Here is a 22,502-nt window from a genome sequence, read left to right as displayed (position 1 = left end):
AGGATGGAAAAGAATTATGCAAACATGCTTAGCTTGCTACGGTACTCTCCCTCATTCCTGTCCTACAAAATCCTCAAAGTTGTATGCCAGTTCTGATATCATCCTGAATGAATATTGCCTCTTACATCAAACTGGGTGATTATTCTTTAATGTGTGTGTGTGTGATTTACTAAACTGGCATGTTGAAAAACAGCCAGGGTTTTTCACATATGTTTTAGGTGACAGCTGAAATCTCTTGAAGTCCTCTGTAAAAGAAATCAGACTTCACACTGACTAAATAGATGGAAGTGGATTTAGAAAGAAAAAGAGATTAAAATGATTTTACCATTGGCAAAGGGAAATGGTGGTTGAATTTAGCCCAAAATTGTGATTTAAAATGAAGTAGAATACCTAATACAAAATGTAGGGTAAAAATATAGTTAACCACATAAAATAACAACAGAAAGGAATGTTTCCTTTTTTAATACAGTTGAAACAGTTTTAAAGAAACACATATACAAATTAACTAGGGCTGTCAAGCAATTAAAAAATTAATTATGATTAATCTTGCTATTAAACAACTATATAATACCATTTATCTAAATATTTAGGAATGTTTTCTACATTTTCAAATATATTGATTGCAATTACAACACAGTATATAAAGTGTACAGTACTCACTTCATATTTATTTTTGATTACAAATATTTGCACTTTAAAAAAAATTTTCAATTCACCTCATACAAGTACTCTAGTGCAATCTCTTTATCATGAAAGTTGAACTTACACACAAAGAATTATGTATAAAAAATACCTGCATTCAAACATAAAACAGTATAAAACTTTAGAGCCTACAAGTCCACTCAGTCCTACTTCTTGGTCAGCCAATCACTCAGACAAACAAATTTGGTTACAATTTGCAGGAGATGATGATTCCTGCTTCTTGTTTATAATGTCACCTAAAAGTGAGAACAGGCATTCACATGGCCCTGTTGTAGCTGGCATTGCAAAATATTTATGTGGAAGATGCACTAAAGATTCATATGTCTCTTCAGGCTTCAACCACCATTCTAGAGGACATGCTTCCATGCTGATGATAACTATGATCCGCTTGATAGTGATCCAAAGCAGTGCAGACTGACACATGTTCATTTTCATCATCTGAGTCAGATGCCACCAGCAGAAGGGTCATTATCTTTTTTGGTGGTTCAGGTCTGTAGTTTCACATTAGAGCATTGCTCTTTTAAAACTTCTAAAAGCATGCTCCACACCGCGTCCTGCTCAGATTTTGGATGTCACTTCAGATTCTTAAACGCTGGGTCGAGTGCTGTTGCTATTTTTAGAAATCTCACATCAGTACCTTCTTTGCATTTTGTCAAATCTGCTATGAAACTGTTCTTAAAACAAACATGTGCTGGGTCATCATCCGAGACTGCTATACCATGAAATATATGCAGAATGCGGGTAAAACAGAGCAGAAGACATGCAATTCTTCCCCCAAGGAGTACAGTCATAAATTTAATTGATACTTTTTTTTTTTTCAACAAGCATCATCAGCATGGAAGCATGCCCTCTGGAATGGTGGCCGAAGCATGGAAGGGGCATATGAATGTTTAGCATATTTGGCATGTAAATACCTTGCAATGCAGGCTACAAAAGTGCTATACGAACACTTTCAGGTGACACTGTAAATAAGAAGCAGGCAACAGCATCTCTCGTCAATGTAAACAAGCTTGTTTGTCTTAGCGATTGGCAGAGTAAGATGTAGGACTGCACTTCAGTTCTTGTATGAGGTCAAGTGAAAAATACTATTTCTTTTGTTTATAAATTTTTACAGTGCATATATTTGTAATAAAAAATAATAAAGTGAGCACTGTGCACTTTGTATTCTGTGTTATCTTTGAAATCAATATTGAAAATGTAGAAAAACATCCAAAAATATTTAATGAATTTCATTTGGTATATTGTTATAAGTGCGATTAATCACGATTAATTTGAGTTAATCAGGGAGTTAACTGCGATTAATTGACAACCCTATAATATTTACTAGAAACTAGTCTCCCTTTAGGATAAAGTAAGATAAAAAAGGAAAGTATTGTTAATACAGATTAAGCTGCCTTTTGTTAACCTGCCCAGAATAGAAAAGCCTAATTTAGCCACCGTTTGATATGGGAGACATCCATCAGAACCAGCAATTATGATTTGGCACTAGCAAGCGCAGAGATGGAAGGCTTCTGCCTCAAGCACTAGACAGCCAGCACTGTTACTTTTGCTTCAGGAGGAATGAAAAGGACAAGCATGGTACCTGTAGCCTCCATTTATCACAGGTTTCAGTAGACTACTATCCTGGGGCTGAATGGGAAGTTGAAGCTTGCTAAAAGTCAACAGCCTCACTGAAGACTGTAGCTAGAATCTCTCCAACCTATGTGTCATACCATTGATGGAAGCCTTCATTAAATAAAGACAATACCTGGAGTAGTCTCTGTTCCAAATGCAGAGCCAAAAGTTTAATCTCTCACAATAGAGAGCAAGAGGATGGGTAAAGTCATATGATGAAGAAAAGATTGTATGTTGTTAGAAACTATAATAAAGAACAGAATTATAAGACATACATAAACATGATTTGTTGGAGAAGAGCCTACACAGCTTTTTGAAAAGGGAAGTCTTGCCTCACAAATCTATTAGAATTCTTTGAGGGTGTCAACAAGCATATGGGTAAGGGTGATCCAGTCAATATAGTGTACTTTGACTTTCAGAAAGCCTTTGACAAAAGTCACTTATCGAAGGCTATTAAGGAAACTAAGTAGTCAAAGCATAACACAGAAGGTCCTCCCATGGATCAATAACTGGCTGAAAGTTAGGAAACAAAGGGTAGGAATAAATGGCCAGTTTTCACAATGGAAAGAGGTAAATAGTAGGCAGGGCCCCTCTAAAGATCTGTACTGGGACCTGTAACACTCAACATGTTCATTTATGATCTGGAAAAGGGAATGAACAGTGAAGTGGCAAAGTTTGTAGATGATAAAAAATATTCAAGACAATTAAGTCCAAAGTTGACTGTGAAGAGTTACAATGGGACCTCACAAAACTGGGTGACTGGGCAACAAAATGAGAGATGAAATTCAACACTGATTAGTGCACATTAATGCACATTGGAAAAAATAATTCCAAATACACATATATAATGTTGAGTTCTAAATTAGCTGTTACCACTCAAGAAAGATCTTGGAGTCACCGTGGATAGTTCTCTGAAAACTTCAGTTCAATGTACGGTAGAAGTCAAAAAGGTTAACAGAACATCAGGACCTATTAGGAAACGAAGACAGAAGATATCATAATGCCGAAGACAGAAAATATCATAATGCCACTATATAAATCCAGATATCATAATGCCGAAGACAGAAAATATCATAATGCCACTATATAAATCCATGGTGAGCCCACACTTAAATACTGTGTCCAGTTCTAGTTGTCCCATCTTGTAAAGGATATAGCAGAACCGGAAAGATTCAGAGAAGGACAACACAGATAATCAAGGGTGTGGAACGGCTTCCTTATGAGGAGAGACTAAAAAGATTACAGCTATTCAGCTTAGAAAAGAGATAGCTAAGTGGAGGATATGATAGAGGCCTATAAAATCATGAATGGTGTAGAAAAAGTGAATGGAGATGTGTTATTTACCCTTTCCCACAATAAAAAACAAACAGGGATCACCTGATAATGTTAATAGGCAGCAGGTTTAATACAAACAAGTGGAAGTACTTTTTCACACATTATACAATTAACCTGTGGAATTCATTGCCATGGGATATTGTGATGGCCAACAGCATAACTGGGCGCAAGAAAGAACTGGATCAGTACATCAATGGCTATTAGAGAATATGGTTAGGGATGCAACCTTGTACTCAGGGCAATCCTAAACCTCTGACTGCCAGAAGGAGAAGACATGGATGTATCACTCCAACTGCCTTGTTCTTTAAACTCCTCTAAAGCTCTGGTACTGGCCATTGTCAGAGACATGATAGTGGCGCAGACAGACCATTGGTCTGACCCAGTATAACAGTTCTTATGAACAAACCCTTTTCAAAAGCCTGTACAGAGTGGGGCTTGTTGACCTCACTTTTAGTATTAACCAGAGTCAACGTGTGGCAAATCTAAGAAAATAATACCATAGAAATAGCAGCACAAGTGAAGGAGACTAAAAACAGAATTAGAGGCCTCATAATTTCATTTCAATAATTGATCTGTGAGTTGGTCCCATTAGGGATGAAATCCTGGTCCTAATGAATTGAAAGAGACCAATTAGGAAGAAAAGGAGTCGAAGGGGGCTAGCAGTTTTTAAAAGATGTAATACTAGAGGCTCAATATTAAACTATTCTAATGCAGAAGAAAGATAAGAAGAGCCACTGGAGGCCAATGTGGCTGCACAAGGAGCTTCTTAGCTATCTAAAACCCCAAAGGGATATATACAGGACATGGAAGGAGGGGACCTTATTATTATACATTATTATACATGGGACTGGAACGAGTGTGTAGGGACAAAATCAGAAAAGCCAAGGCAAAGAATGAATTACAGCGAGCAAGGAATGTTAGAGGCAACAAGATGGAGCTCTACAAATATGTCAGACAAAAAGAAAGATCATGGAAGGTGTGGGTCTGCTGCTCAATGAAGAAGGTGAGCTGATAACGGAAGATGATAGGAAGGCAAAGCTGCTTAATGCCTACTTCTCTTCAGTCTTCACACACAAAACAATATTGTTGTGCTGAGTAGGTAGCTCAGGTCATAACCTCAAAGAAGTGTTAGGGGTGCCAATTCACTTGTGTGTGGGTATCAAAGAGCTGTTAAGTGGGCTAATAGACCCATTCACTTGCCCTAACAGGAATAAAAAAAAATGCCAAGGGGCATTGTAATGGATCAAGCCAATTCACTTGTCTGTTAAGATAGGTCAAAGAAATGTTAGTACTGTTGTCTTCACGTATTTGTAACCTCTTAATTTACTTTATATATGTGTACCTTATGCTTAATTAACCCTAGATCCAGAGGTTTGTATTAGCAATTTGCTTGATGTGTAGACTTCCTGAAAACTAATGAATGTTATCTGAATTGTTTTCAAATATCTTTCCCTATTAGAATGTAAGGGCAGGCAATTGCATATTTATAGCACTGTAACTGAATTATTTGTGTACAGGAAGTAGAATGATAATTTAAAAGCAAGTTGTCCTTGATGTGGTGCCCCAAAGTCAAAGACCCAAAATGCATTCTTCATCAAAAGAAGAGCCCCTGCTGTGAGTGCAAGTATTTGCCTGGCTGCCTTTTGGGGAAGACAGCTATAAAAGTGTGTCCTGGAAACAATCCTTCATCTCTGATTAATCTGAACACTGACAGGGGGGCTCCAGATGCAAGACAGAGATCCCCAAATGGCTGAAGAGCTTATGGAAAACTAGCAGACATTACATTTCTGCATTGACTACAAACCTGATTCACCTGTAACGTATTTTATCTGCTTTAACCTCTGAATAACTCTCATTTCCTTTTCTTAGCTAATACATCTTTAGTTAGTTTACGAAAGTAATTGGCTGTCAGTGTTCTCTTTGGTGAAATCTGGAATATATTTTGACGCAGAAGTAACCTAACATGTGATGGTTTTTGGTTTTAATAACCTTTCATTATAAAGTCCAGTGTGTATGCATGGAGTGCTAAAGGGATTGCCTGTGACTTCATGGTGAGGCTAGCATAGAATCCAGAAGTGCACTTTTGTTACTGGCTTGGTGAAATCTAATTATAGAATATACCACTAGTTTGGGGTATCTGCCCTATTATCTGACAATCTGAGCAGAGATTGGTGCTCTCAGTTGTGACCCACTTCAGGCAGCGTGACAAACGTGATTGGACGACCAGCGAAGTTATCAAACAATAAATGGGAAGGGATGCAGATCAGGAAAAGTAAAGAACACATCAGGGATTTTCCAATTTATCTGAATGAATTAAAGTCAACAGAGTTTGATAATATTCACCCCAGCATGCTGAAAGAATTAGCTGAAGAAATCTCAGAGCAACTGGCAGTAATGCTTACAAACTCATGAAGACAGGAGATCTCCCAGAAGACTGGAGAAGGGCTAATGTAGTGCCTGTGACCGGTTGCCCCCCACTCCAGGAATGCCACCTGATGTACTGGAGTACCATTGCACCCACCTGACCCAGCAGCCTGGGTTCCCTTAACACTGTACAGCTATGCAGCCTGTCAAGCCCGTCCCCAGGCTTCAGGTTGCATTTTACCAGCACACATACAGGTAGGGACACCCCCAGCTGCAGAAACACACAGACACTGAGATCAGCTCTGGGAAGGCTCAGCTAAGGTACTGCCCAGTTACTCAAGCGCCCCCCCTCCAATCCCAGAGTGTAAAGCCAAAATTATACAGTCTTGCACTGCACAGAAAACCGTACAGCGTAAGCTCATAAAATTCACCCTCTCCCTCAATGTTGAGAGAGAGTTGCACAGCTTTTTGCCCCCCAGTTATGAATTCCATAAACTGGTTTTAGAGAAAACAGAAACAAGTTTATTAACTACCATAGATAGATTTTAAGTGATTATAAGTGATAGCAAATAGATCAAAGCAGATTACCTTAGTAAATAAACAAAAAATGCAAAACTGACCTTAACACACTAGATATATAGGATAGAAATTAGCAAATTCTCAGCCTGAGTGATAAACAGGCTGGCAGATTCTTAAGGCACAAGTTACCTTGGCTTTCCAACGTTTTCATACGCAGACTAAAAATCCTTCTAGCCTGGGACCATCACTTCCCACAGTTCAGTCTTTGCCCCTCAGTTGTTTCAAGCTGTGCCGTTGCAGAGAGAGAGAGAGGTACCCCCATGAGAGTGAGGTACCCCCCTTTTATATCTACTTCCCACTTGCTGGAAAGCTCTTTTGCTGTGACTTGGGTCAAACAGTTCCCATCGTGTAGTGCTATCTCTCAGAGGTTTCTCTTGTACACAGTTCATGGGGTAATCCTTGTGCTTGTGCGCATTTCCTCAATAAGCCATTAACGTTGTTTGGCCTTTTTACTGTTGTATCTGAAAGGCTGCTTGTGGGTGTTTTCAACCTCGCTACATGTTTCAGTAACACATACATAGCCAAACTTCATAACATCATATACCACGATACCCCATACAATTCAACGAGATATTGATATCTAGCAGATGAAGACTTTTAGAATGATACCTCACAACACATACTTTGTACAAAACATATCCAAATTACATGACAGTGGTGAATATTGGGATGTCAGGGTGTCACAGTGCCCATCTTTAAAAAGAGGGAAAATGAGGAGTTGGGGAACTATAGACCAGTCAGCCTGACCTTGATACCAAGGGAGCTACTAGAGCAATGTATAAAATTCAATTTGCAAATACCTGGAGGATGAAGGGGTGATCACTAGCAGCCAGCATGGATTTACTAAGAACAAATCATAGAATATTAGGGTTGGAAGAGACTTCAGGAGGTCATCTAGTCCAAACCCCTGCTCAAAGCAGGACCAACACCAACTAAATCATCCCAGCCAAGGCTTTTCCAAGCTGGTCCTTAAAAACCGCTAAGGAGGGAGATTCAACCACCTCCCTAGATAACCCATTCCACAGAATCATAGAATATTAGGGTTGGAAGGGACCTCAGGAGGTCATCTAGTCCAACCCCCTGCTCAAAGCAGGACCAATCCCCAACTAAATCATCCCAGCCAGGGCTTTGTCAAGCCTGACCTTAAAAACTTCTAGCGAAGGAGATTCCACCACCTCCCTAGGTAATGCATTCCAGTGTTTCACCACCCTCCTCGTGAAAAAATTTTTCCTAATATCCAACCTAAATCTCCCCCACTGCAACTTGAGACCATTACTCCTCGTTCTGTCATCTGCTACCACTGAGAACAGTCTAGAGCCATCCTCTTTGGAACCCCCTTTCAGGTAGTTGAAAGCAGCTATCAAATCCCCCCTCATTCTTCTCTTCTGAAGACTAAACATCCCCAGTTCCCTCAGCCTCTCCTCATAAGTCATGTGTTCCAGTCCCCTAATCATTTTTGTTGCCCTCCGCTGGACTCTTTCCAATTTTTCCACATCCTTCTTGTAGTGTGGGGCCCAAAACTGGACACAGTACTCCAGGTGAGGCCTCACCAATGTCGAATAGAGAGGAACGATCACATCCCTCGATCTGCTGGCAATGCCCCTACTTATACAGCCCAAAATGCCATTGGCCTTCTTGGCAACAAGGGCACACTGTTGACTCAGATCCAACTTCTCGTCCACTGTAACCCCTAGGTCCTTTTCTGCAAAACTGCTGCCGAGCCATTCGGTCCCTAGTCTGTAGCGGTGCATTGGATTCTTCCGTCCTAAGTGCAGGACTCTGCACTTGTCCTTCTTGAACCTCATCAGATTTCTTTTGGCCCAATCCTCCAATTTGTCTAGGTCCCTCTGTATCCTAACCCTGCCCTCCAGCGTATCTACCACTCCTCCCAGTTTAGTGTCATCTGCAAACTTGCTGAGGGTGCAATCCACACCTCCAGATCATTTATGAAGATATTGAACAAAACCGGCCCCAGGACTGACCCTTGGGGCACTCCACTTGATACTGGCTGCCAACTAGACATGGAGCCATTGATCACTACCCATTGAGCCCAACAATCTAGCCAACGTTCTATCCACCTTATAGTCCATTCATCCAGCCCGTACCTCTTTAACTTGCTGGCAAGAATACTGTGGGAGACCGTGTCAAAAGCTTTGCTAAAGTCAAGGAACAACACGTCCATTGCTTTCCCTTCATCCTCAGAGCAGTTATCTCGTCATAAATATCCAGTGCTTCACCACCCTCCTAGTGAAATAGTGTTTCCTAATATCCAACCTAGACCTCCCCCACTGCCACTAGAGACCATTGCTTCTTATTCTGTCATCTGCCACCACTGAGAACAGCCGAGCTCCAACCTCTTTGGAATCCCCCTTCAGGTAGTTGAAGGCTGCTATCAAATCCCCCCTCACTCTTCTCTTCTGCATCATTTTCGTGGCCCTCGGCTGGACTCTCTCCAATTTGTCCACATCCCCTCTGTAGTGGGAGGACCAAAACTGGATGGAATACTCCAGGTGTGGCCTCACCAGTGCCGAATAGAGGGGAATAATCACTTCCCTTGACGTGGTTGATTTCCTTTTTTGACAAGGTAACTGGTTTGGTGAATAGGGCGAATGAGGTGGATATAATATATCCAGATTTTAGCAAGGCTTTTGACACAGTCTCACATGACATTCTGAAAAGCAAGCTGGAGAAATGTTGCCTCGGTGGAACTAACATTAAGTGGATACATAATTGGTTAAACAACTGCAAACAAAGAGTAACTATTAATGGAATGATGTCAGATTAAAGGGAAGTCTTAAGTGAGGTTTAATGGGGACCTGTTCTGGGTCAAGTGTTATTTAACATCTTTATTAATGACCTGGATGTAGGTGTAGAGAGCATACTGATCAAACGTGCAGATAACACAAAGCAAAAGGGGGGTTGCCAGTACTTTGGAAGATAGAGCTAAAATTCAAAGGGACCTTGATAAATTGGAGAACTGTGCTATAGACAACAAAATGAAATTCAACAAAGAGAAATGTAAGGTGCTACACTTAGGAAAGAAAAAACAAATGCACAAATATAGAATGGGGGAGAAATGGCTTGGCAGCAGCACTGCTCAGAAGGATCTGGGAGTTGTAGGGGATCACAACATTAACGTGAGTCAATAATGCAATGCTGGGTTGCAAACAAAGCAAATGCAATTTTAAGTTGCATTAACAGAGGCATAGCATGCAGGTCACAGGAGGTAATCGTACTGCTTTACTCAGCACTGGTTAGGCCTGAGCTGGAATACTGTGTCCAGTTTTGGTCACCAATGTACAGAAAGGGTGTAGAGAAACTGGAAAGGATCCAGAAGCGAGTGACAAAGATGATCAAAGGGATGGAATGCAAGCCCTATGAGCAAAGGCTGAAGGAACTAGGTATGTTTAGTTTGAAAAAGAGGAGATTAAGTGGGGGATATGATAGTGGTCTTCAAATACTTGAAAGGCTGCCATATAAAGATGGAGAAAATTTGTTCTCTCTTGCTACACACAGGACAAGAGGCAATGCGGTCAAACTACAGCATAGTAGATTTAGATAAATCTCAGGAAAAACTTCCTAACTGTAAGAACAGTAGGTCAATGGAACTAACTGCCTAGGGAGGTTGTGGAACCTCCTTCACTGGAGGTTTTCAAAAAGAGGTTGGATAGCTGTTGTCTTGGATGGTTTAGACACAACAAATACTGCGTCTTGGCAAGGGGTTAGACTAGACGACCCTTACATTCCCTTCTAACCCTGTGATTCTAAGAAATCAATGGCAAAACTCCAGTTGACTTTAATGGGACCGGGATTTCACTTGAGATCTTCAAGGGTGTCAGCTGGAAGAACTTTTCTTATCTCAGGTGTAATGGAGTACACTCATTGTTGCGGGCATGCTCCTGTGGCTGGGTCTGGGGATCAACTCTCGTCTGATTTAGCGCCCCCTTCTGTCACTCGTTCATCCCAAGCCCTTCTTGCTTTCCAGAACTTGGGGTGCTCTCTCTTCATGACTAAGGGTGCTCCCTCTTCATGGCTTGGCCTTCCAGTCAGTCAGTTTACTTTTCCCTCACTGGACTGGCTGACCAGGCATCATTCCGAGCAGTCCTTCAATCCAAGACTATGCCACTCCCTCAGGCTGGTAGGGGAACCTAGTTCCAGCTCAGGGACCCTCAAATCAGCAGCCAAGGTCCGCGTCATCCCAAACCTTCTGTCATTTCCACAAACCTTTTCCTATCAGGCTTTTTCTACCAGGCTTCTACTCCGCCAACCTCTAGGGAAAACCTTCTTTCAGGGCCAAGATCCAAGGGCTTTTATTCTCCCCCTACACTTCCTCCTTTCCCTTGCTGAGTCTAAAGAATGACAGCAGACTGCCATCCTGCAGGCCTTTTCTGCTGCAAACTTCCTGACTTTATACCAGGCCCGCCTGCTTTTGTCTAGATGGGCTCCAGCCTCAATCAATGCTTTCTATCAAACCAAAACTCTCCCTCAAGAATGACCTCCCTCAGGTTACTTAACCCCTCCTGTGCCGTGTTAACCCCTTCCAGGGTAGTATGGGGTGAATACTCCATCAAAGCAAGAAATAAAGTATACTTTAGTGATCCCAGCTAATTTTTCATACACACAGTTTGTGACAAATGTGGTTATAGATTTCTTGTGTGCTGGAGCAGCCCATTTAGAATCTGCTATTTTCTCAAGATGGTCAGAGAACGAGAAAGCCAAATCTTTTCCTTTTAGATGTTCTCATAGCAGAATTCTGTAAACCCAGTCTGGCTTGCCAAGTTATTTATTTAACTGTACAGCGATGGTCCCACATTAACTCTTGGGGGATTCAGATTCTCCCTAATTCTAGTGGCCCTTTGTGTGGCTATGTTGTTGATGAATTCTTGTTGTTCATTTGTCTACCATGCAGCCTGGAGCTTAATGTGCATCTGTACTCCGAACAGCGACTACACAGGATATTTGGATGTGTGGGGACAGCTTTATTGCTCTCAGTGACTTCTAGATAAAATTTCTTCAGTTTACAATAGAAGAGACTTTGCCTGCAAACTCAACCTAGAATCTAAAAATCTGGTTGTGTTTTCTGCCCTGTTCTTCACAGATGTAGCTAGGGGCAGAGCTTGATCCTGCAGCTGGAATTTAACTGACAATTCTGTTGATAATGCGTAAGCCTGATTAGAAAGAACTCATTCTCCCATACTTAGTTGACTGTGGATTTGCCAGAGAAGAGATCTGCTGAGTAAGAAGGTGCCATTTGTATGTGGTTTCTTTCCAAAGTAGAATATTTTTTCAGTTTTGCACTTGCCATCACTGAAGTTTGCTCTACATTTTCCAACAAATTCACCCACAAGCGCACACATTCTAAATATCAAAAGTCGGAATTTGAAACAAAAAATCCATGATAAGTATGGACTCCACAACAGCTTTGACAAAAGTCCAACCTTAAGCTTTACCTATAAAGAAACTTGTCATATTAGGTTTACCCAGTTTAGGTTAAAGCCTTAGGGGAATTTTCAGCCTGTACTCGAACATGGACATAACTTCATTTTGAAGTAATTAATACAAACTGTCAGGTTACATCTTATAATGCAACAATATTTTCTCAGAATTGCACGCATCGGACGTACAATGCAAAAGAAAACTCGGTGCTACTGTTGTCTAAACACCAGACAACATGATATTATATAAGACATAAACCCAAACTAAAGGATATCATGAGTTTATTCAGTTTTGTGGGGGAGGGGTTGGAGAGATCACAGATACAGTGATAAGAGTATTTTTTTTAATTAGGAAGAGCAAACAGAACTAGACTGTTGCATGGTGTCAAGTATCGGGGGTAGCCGTGTTAGTCTGTGTCCACAAAACAACAAGGAGTTCGGTGGCACCTTAAAGGCTAACAGATTTATTTGGGCATAAGCTTTTCTGGGTAAAAAATCCACGATTCACCTGAAGAAGTGGGATTTTTACCCACAAAAGCTTATGCCCAAATAAATGTTAGTCTTTAAGGTGCCACCAGATTCCTTGTTGTTTTTTTAAACAGAACTAGAATAACCCTATAGAACATTTTCTAATGAAAATTTTTATAGCAAAAGAATTTAAGATAAGCACCAGCCTATCAATCAGTAAAATAAATCCCCATTTTCAGAGGTGAAGGATGAAACTAACACAAACAAACCCAAAAAATTCAAAGTAGAGGGGACATGACTAAAATTGCTAAGTCTAAAAAATAATTCTCAATGACAGCTGTACCATATTAAGATAAGTTCTTTTAATAATTCCAATTTTTAAAAAACTGATCATAGCCATAGGATTCAATTTAAAAAAAAAAGTCTTTCAGTGTGTTTCTGTGTAATATAAACCAGTGCCTAATCCTACAAACTGCCTAACCCTGCTCTCACTGAAGTCAATAATTTTGCCACTAATTTACGAATCCATGGATTTACAGTGGACTCCACTGTAGGCCAGAATTTCAAGAGAGCATGTATGTGAAGTGCACAGAGCAAAATCCTCTGCATACATACAAACTTTAATTTGCTTACAAAAATACCATACCTACATATGTGTGCATACATCAAGGGGTGTACACATACACACCACATTGGTGCACACATAAATCAAGTGCTTGCACTTCTGCAAATATTTAAATATTATATTTGACATACTATAAAGTAAGCAGGCAAGGCAGTACACAAGATGAATCTGTAAGGTAGCCTGTATTTCTGAGACATCCAATAAATAACACTTAATGAATTTCTGTAATTTTATTTTCAATATACATTAATTGACTTGCTCTCATTTCCTTTATAAAAAAATTGACTAACTCATATTTTAATGTTCTTGCATTAAACACCAATTGTGTATACATTTGAATGCATTCAATACAGAAGATGTGTACTCAACTATTCACTGAATACGTGCAGACAAATATGAAGTCATTCCAAATGTTTACTTCTTATTCGCAGAGCATAATTTTTAACTTGCAAAGTTCTTGATTTGGCAGGTGTGTAGACCACATTAACAATTAATTTCCAGTTAAAAAATCTTCACTAAAGTGCAGTTAAAGTTGGAAATCCATATTAATGGCAATGCTTTTTGGTTGGAAATTTCTCCTCTCCTTCCCTAACTTCTGCAATGACACTAATGTAGATCATGGTTTTGAAAGGTGGTTTGTATTTCTATCTAGTTATTTCTGTGGCCTGTATCACTGTATATCTGAGCACTTTACACAGACTAATTAATTTATCACCAGAACGTCCCTGGGAGGAAGGGAAGTTGTTTCTTCATTTTACAGATGGGGAAACTGAGGCACAGAGGGCTTTTACATTTTTTTTAAGTGACTTGCCCTAGATCACACACTACCACCTGAGCTGAAGAAGAATCATGATTAGCTCTTGGTATTGTTAATAGTGAACAGTAAAAATAAAATAAAAAAATGACAAGACTGAAACTGCTCTTGCCACCTTGTCCTATGCCCAGGCAACCCATAGGCTGTAGTATGGCAACGTCTTGAGGGTTAATTCTGTAACCCACATCTTCTCTCAGACAATCACCTTTGGCAATTAATACACATATTCTCCATCTTCTTCCAGAATTAAGGAGAGGCGCATCACAGTTATACACCTCCAGTTTTGACGACGGGTGGTATCATCTCACTCTGAAGTGGGACACTCACCATCAGTGCTGCTGAGTGGTTGAGTGGAGGTGTGGCAGGTTGTCTTCTTCTCAGCTGTCCCACTTCCTTACTAGCACTCCACCATACAGTGGTTTGTCCTATCAGTGACTCTGCCCTCTAGGCAGGTCACATATTCAAGTCTGTACCTTTCAGGGCATGCATGAAGAGTCCAACAAAGGGAGAACTTTCAGGATTAAGTCGGAGACCTCAGGGCTCCCCCTTCTTAGGTCAATATCTCATAGCTCTGACCCGTCTATCTTCGGGGTCTGTACTGCCCAACTTGATTCCCTGGATCAGTGATAAGGCCTCTGTAGTTGTCCCTCTTTAGGAGTTGGTAGGGGAGCCGGAGCCCACCATCCCCATTGGTCTCCACTACAGGGCCCAATGGTGGGCAGCTAAGTCTTACACTCTGGGGTGCTTGTGCAGTTGCCTCCCTGGATCACTTCCTACCAGTCCCCAAGGTAAAGAACTAAACACAAAGATAAAGTCTCTGACCTTCAGAGACTCACAGGTCCCTTCTTCATAGTCTTGGTCAGGTCACTATTGCCAGGCTTCAGGCAGCATAAGCTCCATCCCAGGAGTTCAGAGTGCAGATCAGCTTATCTCCACTGTCGGTCTGCCACTGAGCTAGCTGCTCCCCTTATTAAGCTCCTCTCCCAACCCATGCAGACCTTGCAGGTGCAGTGGGGCAGGGCGGCTGGGCCCAGAACAACTCTTTAACCTTCCTCCTTCCCATCATGGGATTTGTACACCCTATCACACACAGAGAGAAGTGTCAGATCAGATTAAACACAATGTGCGTCTATTTTAAAGTGCTGTTCTGCTCCGAAAAGTAATTGTAAAAATATCAAGGAGTTGCATGTTTACCATGTCTCAATAATTTCCATATGAATTGTACTCGGTTTTCAAGACTGTTATTTGTCTGCCAGTCTTTCAAACTCAGTGTGGTCTCTGACAGAGAAACTGGATTTTCCTTCATGCTCCTTACCAGTAATTAAGATTCTACATGTTAAATTAGTTCAACTGTACCTGTGCAATTCCTCTTGCCAACCACGTGTTCACAGCTTTCACGGATTGGAACTAAGTAAGCAGTTCTTTTGATGATGCACAAGAAGGAATATGCACCCTTTACTCAAGGTTTGTCTTCATTGCAGAGTTAACGCAAATCTCATCCACACACAAAACCCCTTCATTTGAGCATGTTGGTGGTTTTAACTGAAGTTGGCAGGCTCATCAGAAGGTAAAGGCTATAGCTTGAGTGAACACAATTCCTCAGCTAACGCAACCACGCTCTGCTACTAATACAAGCACTCTGTGCCAGTCGTGTCCTATTTCGCAGCATGGTTGCTCTCACTCAAACTAGGCTAACTTGAGAGGAGTTAATTCAAGTGCAGATATAACCCAAGTTAACCCCTCAATTAAGACATAGCAGGTATGTCTACACTGCAACTAGACACCCACAGTTGGTCTCTGCCAGCTGACTTGGGCTCACGTTGCGGGGCTGTTTCATTGCTGTGTAGACTTCCAGGCTCGGGCTGTAGCAGAGGCTCTGGGACCCTCCCACCTTGCAGGGTCCTAGAGCCCAGGCTCCAGTCCATGCCCAGAAGTCTACACAGCAATGACACAGCCCCACAGCCCAAGCCCCACAACCCGGCGTCAGCTGGCATGCATCAGCCATAGGTGTCTGGTTGCAGTGTAGATATACCCACTCTTAGTTCTGTAGAAGCAGCACAGCTATTAGCATTAAAGAATGTAAAATCTTTTTTTTTATCATTGAAGGGAGACGATCTGACTTTGAATATACAAAGGGTAATATGAGACGATTTACACAGTCAGTTTTCAGAATTAAGCCACATCACAGAATTAAACTGTACATCCGAAGAACAACAAATAGAATGGAAGTTTAAACTATAACTGCCTGACAGAACCTGTACAAAGATTTTGCTACAAATTCTATGTGAATTATGTTATCTGGAAAGAATCCTCCCTCTTCTCTCCCCCACCCCCACGTTAACATGTAGCTTGTATAATGGATAAGCTTGTTTCCTCTAATGATGTTAGAGTCATCTCTGAACTTTGACAGGTCATCCCTTATTACATGTAACTCAATCCCAAAGACACAGGCTAACTTCTATTTGACCTTTAGGTATTACTATATCAAAAAAGAATTTTCTTGAGTTACGGTACACAACTCTTTGTAGGATAATCTTATGATTAAAGGATAGGCCAGGAGATTTGAGGGCTTTGTTAGGCTTTATCGCACATCTTTGGCAGGACCCTGAGAAAATTATATATGGCTAAACTTTCAAAGGTGGCCTCTAATTTGGGATGCCTGATTTTAGACACGTGACCAGAATTTTCAAATCCTCCTAAGCGGTAGCCTAAGTCGGATTTTATCAGCCCAGATGTATGCACATTTACAGCTGTAGATGTAATAAGTAAACAAAACAGGCACATCTCTCATTTGAAAAGCCAGTTTGATGAGCAGGCAAAGGCTGACTGCTTAGGGGTTTTCCAGTGTGCACAGTACAAGGATTTTCCAAAGTGCTCCTGTGTGGTATCCATTCACCTGTCCTCTCAGAGTCTGTTAGTGTGACCTTTTTTGTCCTTCTGCAACAGAATCAGGAGCCTTAACAAAGCTGCTGGGCAGCGCTTATTAACAAGCTGGTTATTAATTTACATTGTACATTCTATGAGGCAGTGAGCACCCTATTTTGTATAGAGGACAGCAAGGCCCAGATTCTGACGGGGGACTCAGTGCTACTGTAACAAATAATAATAATTTGCAACTAAAATACTGCAAAGTTAGGGATGGATTTGGAGATAAGTTTCATTGGGCTGGAATTTAAAAAAAAAAAATTTCCCCTCACTATGGACACACTTATTTGTCTCCCAGATGAGCTATATACTAGGCCTCTCTGCCCCATCATGCTTATCATAGAGTACAGTTTTGTTGTTGTGAACTATCATGCATGCTTTCTGCCTTCCAGGTTTCCCGGAAAGAGTGTAACCGAAGCAGTATTGGCAAGCCCAAACATTTAAACTAAATGAGTCAGGCTCTCCAAATATCATGAGATTTTATTTAAAATCTCATTGGATCAAAAATAAAGACATTCTGGGACTTTTTATTTGCTTTCTGGTTTTTCAATCTTAATGGTTCACATTTTCAAGCTTTTCTCTACAACCATGAGGGCCAGGAGCTAATTTTGTTTTTTAATGAAAGCTGAGATTTTCGCGTAATCACGTGAATTTAGGGGCAGAGGCTTTGCCATAAATCTCACAATATTTGATGTTGTTCTTAATTCATGCAAGTTGGTATCACTGGGAAGAGGTTCTTGGAAGACGATGGAGAAACATAGGGCAGCCCTCACACAATTTCCTTCTCACTCCCTGCACTAAAGCTGCCAAGAACACCCATGCAAATCAACTGCCAGCCACAACTCTGCAGAAATTTCTCCTCACACTCATGTTCAGCTATGTACTATTGTAGTAGGTACCCTGGGAAGTTTGCCCTGGATTTAAGCAAATGTTACATGCAGAAATTATTTACAATTTAGAGAGGGGCTGTTCCATATAACTGGCAGGGGTCCCCTACAAACTTCTTCAGTGCTCTAGAAAAAGGTGTATGAGAAATTAGTCTTACTCCCAATGACTGGAAGATCAGACCTAGAATTAATGAAATTTTAAAATAAATCCCTGCAGTGCACTCCTCTCTGTAGCATTTCTGTTTACCACTTTTTTCCTATTGTCCTCTCTGTTCCCTCATCCCACACTGCTTTAGCAATGTGCCAGACTGAAAGCCTCCTAAGACAATCTTGCATGGGGGCCAATTACCTTTTGAGGGTTTGCTAACATTTTTTAACTCTGCTCACTTTGCCTTGCTGTACCTAGGTTAACTGTGGAACAATGCCCATTTTGAGAGCTGGACAAGGAAAGAGGATGAGGGCTTTTCCCTTGTTTTCCATTTTTGCATGTGACCATGCATGAATCTATTCCGTATGGCACTTGACACCACTGGTCAGCAAACGCATGGAAGCCAAGAGTAAAATATAAACTGTACTTCTCCTTGAATTCCTGCTCTGTTACTGGCACCTAACAGCCTGGGGTCTTCAGTGCTGCATCCCAGAGCCTTCAAGCCAATTAAAAACTCCTTTTCCTCTTTCTGGAATGGCTTTCCACTACACACTGCTTCCTTTAAAAACAAGGGCTATGTTTTTACGCTGAGATCACTAATTCACTAAAATATCCTAGTGGAGACAAGGCACAGATAGATTTTACCTTGCTGTAGCTAGGGAAAGTCAATCCCATATTCCTCAACCTCTGGATGACCTCAACTAACTACCTGGGTAAGAACAACCTGTGTCTTGTCTCCATTGAGCTTTTACATCAGGATAGCTTTTTTTTTTTTTTTGCATTGATGACACATCCTCAAAACACATAGCTTTGTTAGTAGCAGTTAAAGTAGAAGGGCTGCTGCTTGACAGCCCAGGCAGACACACACCCCCACAGGCCAAGAGAAAGGGGGAGAGAGTGCCTGTTGGAAAAGTAAGGCTGGAGCGAAGAGATGGAGAGAGCAAGCCTGTAGGAACAATGAGTGACCTGAGGAGGCAGGGAGTGTGGGGGAGGAGTGAGCAGCAGGCAATTGATCAGGTGTTCAAAAAGCTAGTAGTGAAATGAGTCAGAGAATCTGATTGATTTTTGCCTACACTGTTCCCACATATTTGTTGTAGCAAAATTAAGGAAGCCCTGGCTGGTGCAGCAACAAATGCTAAGGAATGCTAAGCAACCGGGCATGCAAGAGGCCCACAATGCATGTAACCTGATGCAGAGCTGCCAAGTTCTGTGCTCCTTCATATGACCTTTATGCAAATGTAATGAGGTATTTTGCATATCTGCAAATAATTTTCATATAGCCATAAACTGAAGCATATGGTAACAGTCCCTGTCCCCAGCAGTAGCAGGTGTAGGACATGGAGTTGCACAATCCTTGCTGACTCCGGCTGGGGCAGACAGGTCCTTGAGGTTATCTGGGAATCTTGCTGGGTTGGGAGTAGGAGAGGAAGCTGGGAATAACTGGGTGGGTGGCTGCTGAGGCTCCTGGAAGTACAGGGTTCCTACAGTGCTAGCACTTCTGATGATTCCTGGGGCAGGAGGTGCTGGATTTCAGGGATCTACTGAGAGGCAGAGGATGCTAGGGCTCCCGGGGACAGCCTGGTAGTTGACTGAGGTGGGAAAGAAGCATGGGGCTGGCAGTGGGCTCCTCCCCTTGCACTGCTGTCATAGAGTCATAGAATATCAGGGGTGGAAGGGACCTCAGGAGGTTATCTAGTCCAACCCCCTGCTCAAAGACCAATCCCCAATTTTTGCCCCAGATCCCTAAATGGCCCCCTCAAGGATTGAACTCACAACCCTGGGTTTAGCAGGCCAATGCTCAAACCACTGAGCTATCCCTCCCCCCGTCACCATGTACAGCCCGCTAGTTAGGGTTACTAACTCTTACTGAAGCTATTCCGGGAGTCCCCCCCCCGTATGACGTAATTTCATTTTCTTAAAATATCCTCAATTACTTTCAATAGTCACCAGGAGATCAATGCCAATTCCGGGAAACTCCAGGCCAATTCTGGAGGGTTGGCAACCCTACTTTCCCTCCAGTCACTGCCACTTCTTGGCTGCTCCTTTCTAGCCCCAGTTTAGCTGAGGGAGCAGCAAGGGAGGACATGCCAGAGTGTTTGCTCAGCAGTCTCCACAGCAGATTCTGGCAGCAAGAAGGGGGAACTGCAGATAAATGCCTGATGTCTCAGCCAGATGTGTGAGGGTGAACAACTGAGATGCAGGCAGGTCTGAGAGGCCTGCCAATTTAATGACTGCCATGCGAGATGTGTGACACTTGGCAGTCTGCTTATATATACTCTGCTGATAGGGTGATTGCTCAACATCAGTGCCTGATTGGCTAAAGGTTTTCAAAAGCAACAGCTGACTCCGTGCATCTCAATTTTCAAGTGTCTGACTTGAGACATCTTTAAGGCTATTTTCAGAAAGTGCTGACGACCTATCCTCTGAAAAATAAAGGCCCCTTCAAAGTGTCTCTGGTTGCTCACTCAAAAATGGGGGCACCTAAATTCATCAGTCATGTCTTTCAATCTTGGCTATAGCTCGCACATCACCAGCTTGTCACATTACCACACATAATGGATAATTAACATCTAAGTCAAATTAAGGTGCTGTGACAGGGTTGGGCCAGATGGCTATAGGAGAGTAATAGAAGGCAGATATATTAGCCCCAGGTTAAGTAGGTCCCTTTTCCCTGGGTAAGGTAACAGGGAAGGTTCCAGAACAATCAGGAACCTTCTGGAGACAATTAAGACAGGCTGATTAGAACACCTGCAGCCAATCAAGAAGCTGCTAGAATCAATTAAGGAAGGCTAATCAGGGCACCTGGGTTTAAAAAGCAGCTCACTTCAGTTTGTGGTGCATGTGAGGAGCTGGGAGCAAGAGGTGCTAGGAGCTGAGAGTGAGAACATATACTGTTGGAGGACTGAGGTGTACAAGCATTATCAGACACCAGGAGGAAGGTCCTACGGTGAGGATAAAGAAGCTGTTGAGAGGAGGCCATGGGGAAGTAGCCCAAGGAGTTGTAGCTGTCGCACAGCTGTTCCAGGAGGCACTCTAGACAGCTGCATTCCACAGGGCCCTGGAGGGCTAGAACCCAGAGTAGAGGGCGGGCCCGGGTTTCCCCCAAACCTCCCAACTCCTGGTCAGACACAGGAGGAGTTGACCTGGACTGTGGGTTCACAAAAATGGCCAAACGGAGGGCTGCCGTGAAGCTCCAAGGCGAGCAAATCCACCAATAAGCGCAAGACCCACCTAGGTAGAGGAGGAACTTTGTCACAGTGCCCAAAGTTTTAAAATCTGACAGCTCTCTGGCACTTGAAGTGGGTGCCTCATATGCTCTCAGCAGTAATGCTGCAGCAGCCAGTCAGGTAGAAACTGTTCACAAAAGAGACCAAGGCTTTGTCTACGCACTGAAATTGCATAAGTTCAACTTAAACCAGTTTTTAAACATTTACTTAAACCAGTGCAAAACCCTGTTTAGACACACTCACGTCAGTTTAAGGGTAGCTTATTTTGATTTAGTTTATACCTGTTCCTAATCAACTTAAGATAAATCAAAGTAAACCAGGTTTACATTGGTTGAAGAGAGTCCACACACCAGTTTTAACAGTCCTTTTTAAATCACACCTTTAGTTAAATCAGCACGATCCTGCATGTACACAAGCCCAGATATTTGTTGGTGGCACTTACCATGGAAAAGGAAACTTTCTTCTTTGGGGACAGTCTATTCTGTGGAAGAGGCTGGAAAATAAAGAAATGGAGGACTCTGCACCAAAAAAAAATAAGAATAAGCTGACTAAGCAGAGGCTGGAGAGAATACTCTGGGCAGCGATGGGGGGAAATGAAAATGAAAATACAAGAGGCTGCATTTGGCTTAGGGCAGGGATGCCCAACCTACGACCCAGCAGAGCATTTCATAAGGCCTGTGGCCTGCTTCAACATAATATACTAACAGCCGATTCATTAGCGTTTTGTCATCATGTTTACATCATTTTAGTTTACACAAGTGTGCAAACAGACAGTACTATACTTAGAAATAACCTATCTAAATACATACAAAACAAGCTGAACATAAAACATAAATCAGTAAAAGTGATTAACTAAAATGTGTAGAATCTGTTTGGCCCACACAAGGTTGTGCTTAGGTTTATATGGCCCTCCTGTATAATAAGGTTGGGCACCACTGCCTGCAGGAGTCTTGATGGGTCCAAGTAGCCACACCATGAAAGAGTACCCAGAAAGCATTATTTAGCCAAGTCTTCTTCAGCACACTTGCAGTTTAACTTTTACTTTTCAGCACTACCATCCACCTCCTCCAACTGGCCCAGCTTAACCCCAAGCACTTTACGCTTCCTGATGCTATCATACTCCCCAAAACCCAGAAAAAAAGGTTCAAGTCACTCCCACCTCCCTTCACCCCAATCAAGGACACAGTCAGACTGTTAAGTTGCAGTCTATTGGTATGTGCAAAGTTACTCTCTGAAGAGTGTCAGTTTGATTTGGATAGTACTTTCTGTTCCTTGGCACTAAAACATCCAGCCAAGGACAGACAGCTTCAGTGAGCCAGGACTTCCAATGGCATGTTCCATCCAGCCCTAGAGAAAATGAACCTGAGTTGATAGAAGAC

General features: G+C 42.0%; 1 protein-coding gene across 9 annotated transcripts in view; it reads right to left on the bottom strand.

Annotated features, from left to right (window-relative positions):
• Nucleotides 1–22,502, bottom strand: part of MBNL2 (muscleblind like splicing regulator 2) — a 159,024-nt gene that overhangs the window by 88,936 nt on the left and 47,586 nt on the right. Inside the window, exon 3 of one of the 9 annotated variants that reach the window (XM_073348166.1) lies at nucleotides 21,566–21,616. The exons of the other annotated variants lie outside the window; for them this stretch is intronic. Coding sequence (XP_073204267.1) covers nucleotides 21,566–21,616 — 51 coding nt within the window. The remainder of the gene's footprint in view (nucleotides 1–21,565; nucleotides 21,617–22,502) is intronic. 9 annotated transcript variants of the gene reach the window in all.

Source organism: Lepidochelys kempii, chromosome 1 (genome assembly GCF_965140265.1).
Source record: "Lepidochelys kempii isolate rLepKem1 chromosome 1, rLepKem1.hap2, whole genome shotgun sequence".
In the NCBI taxonomy this organism is placed as follows: domain Eukaryota; kingdom Metazoa; phylum Chordata; order Testudines; family Cheloniidae; genus Lepidochelys; species Lepidochelys kempii.
This window is presented reverse-complemented; position numbering and strand designations above follow the sequence as displayed.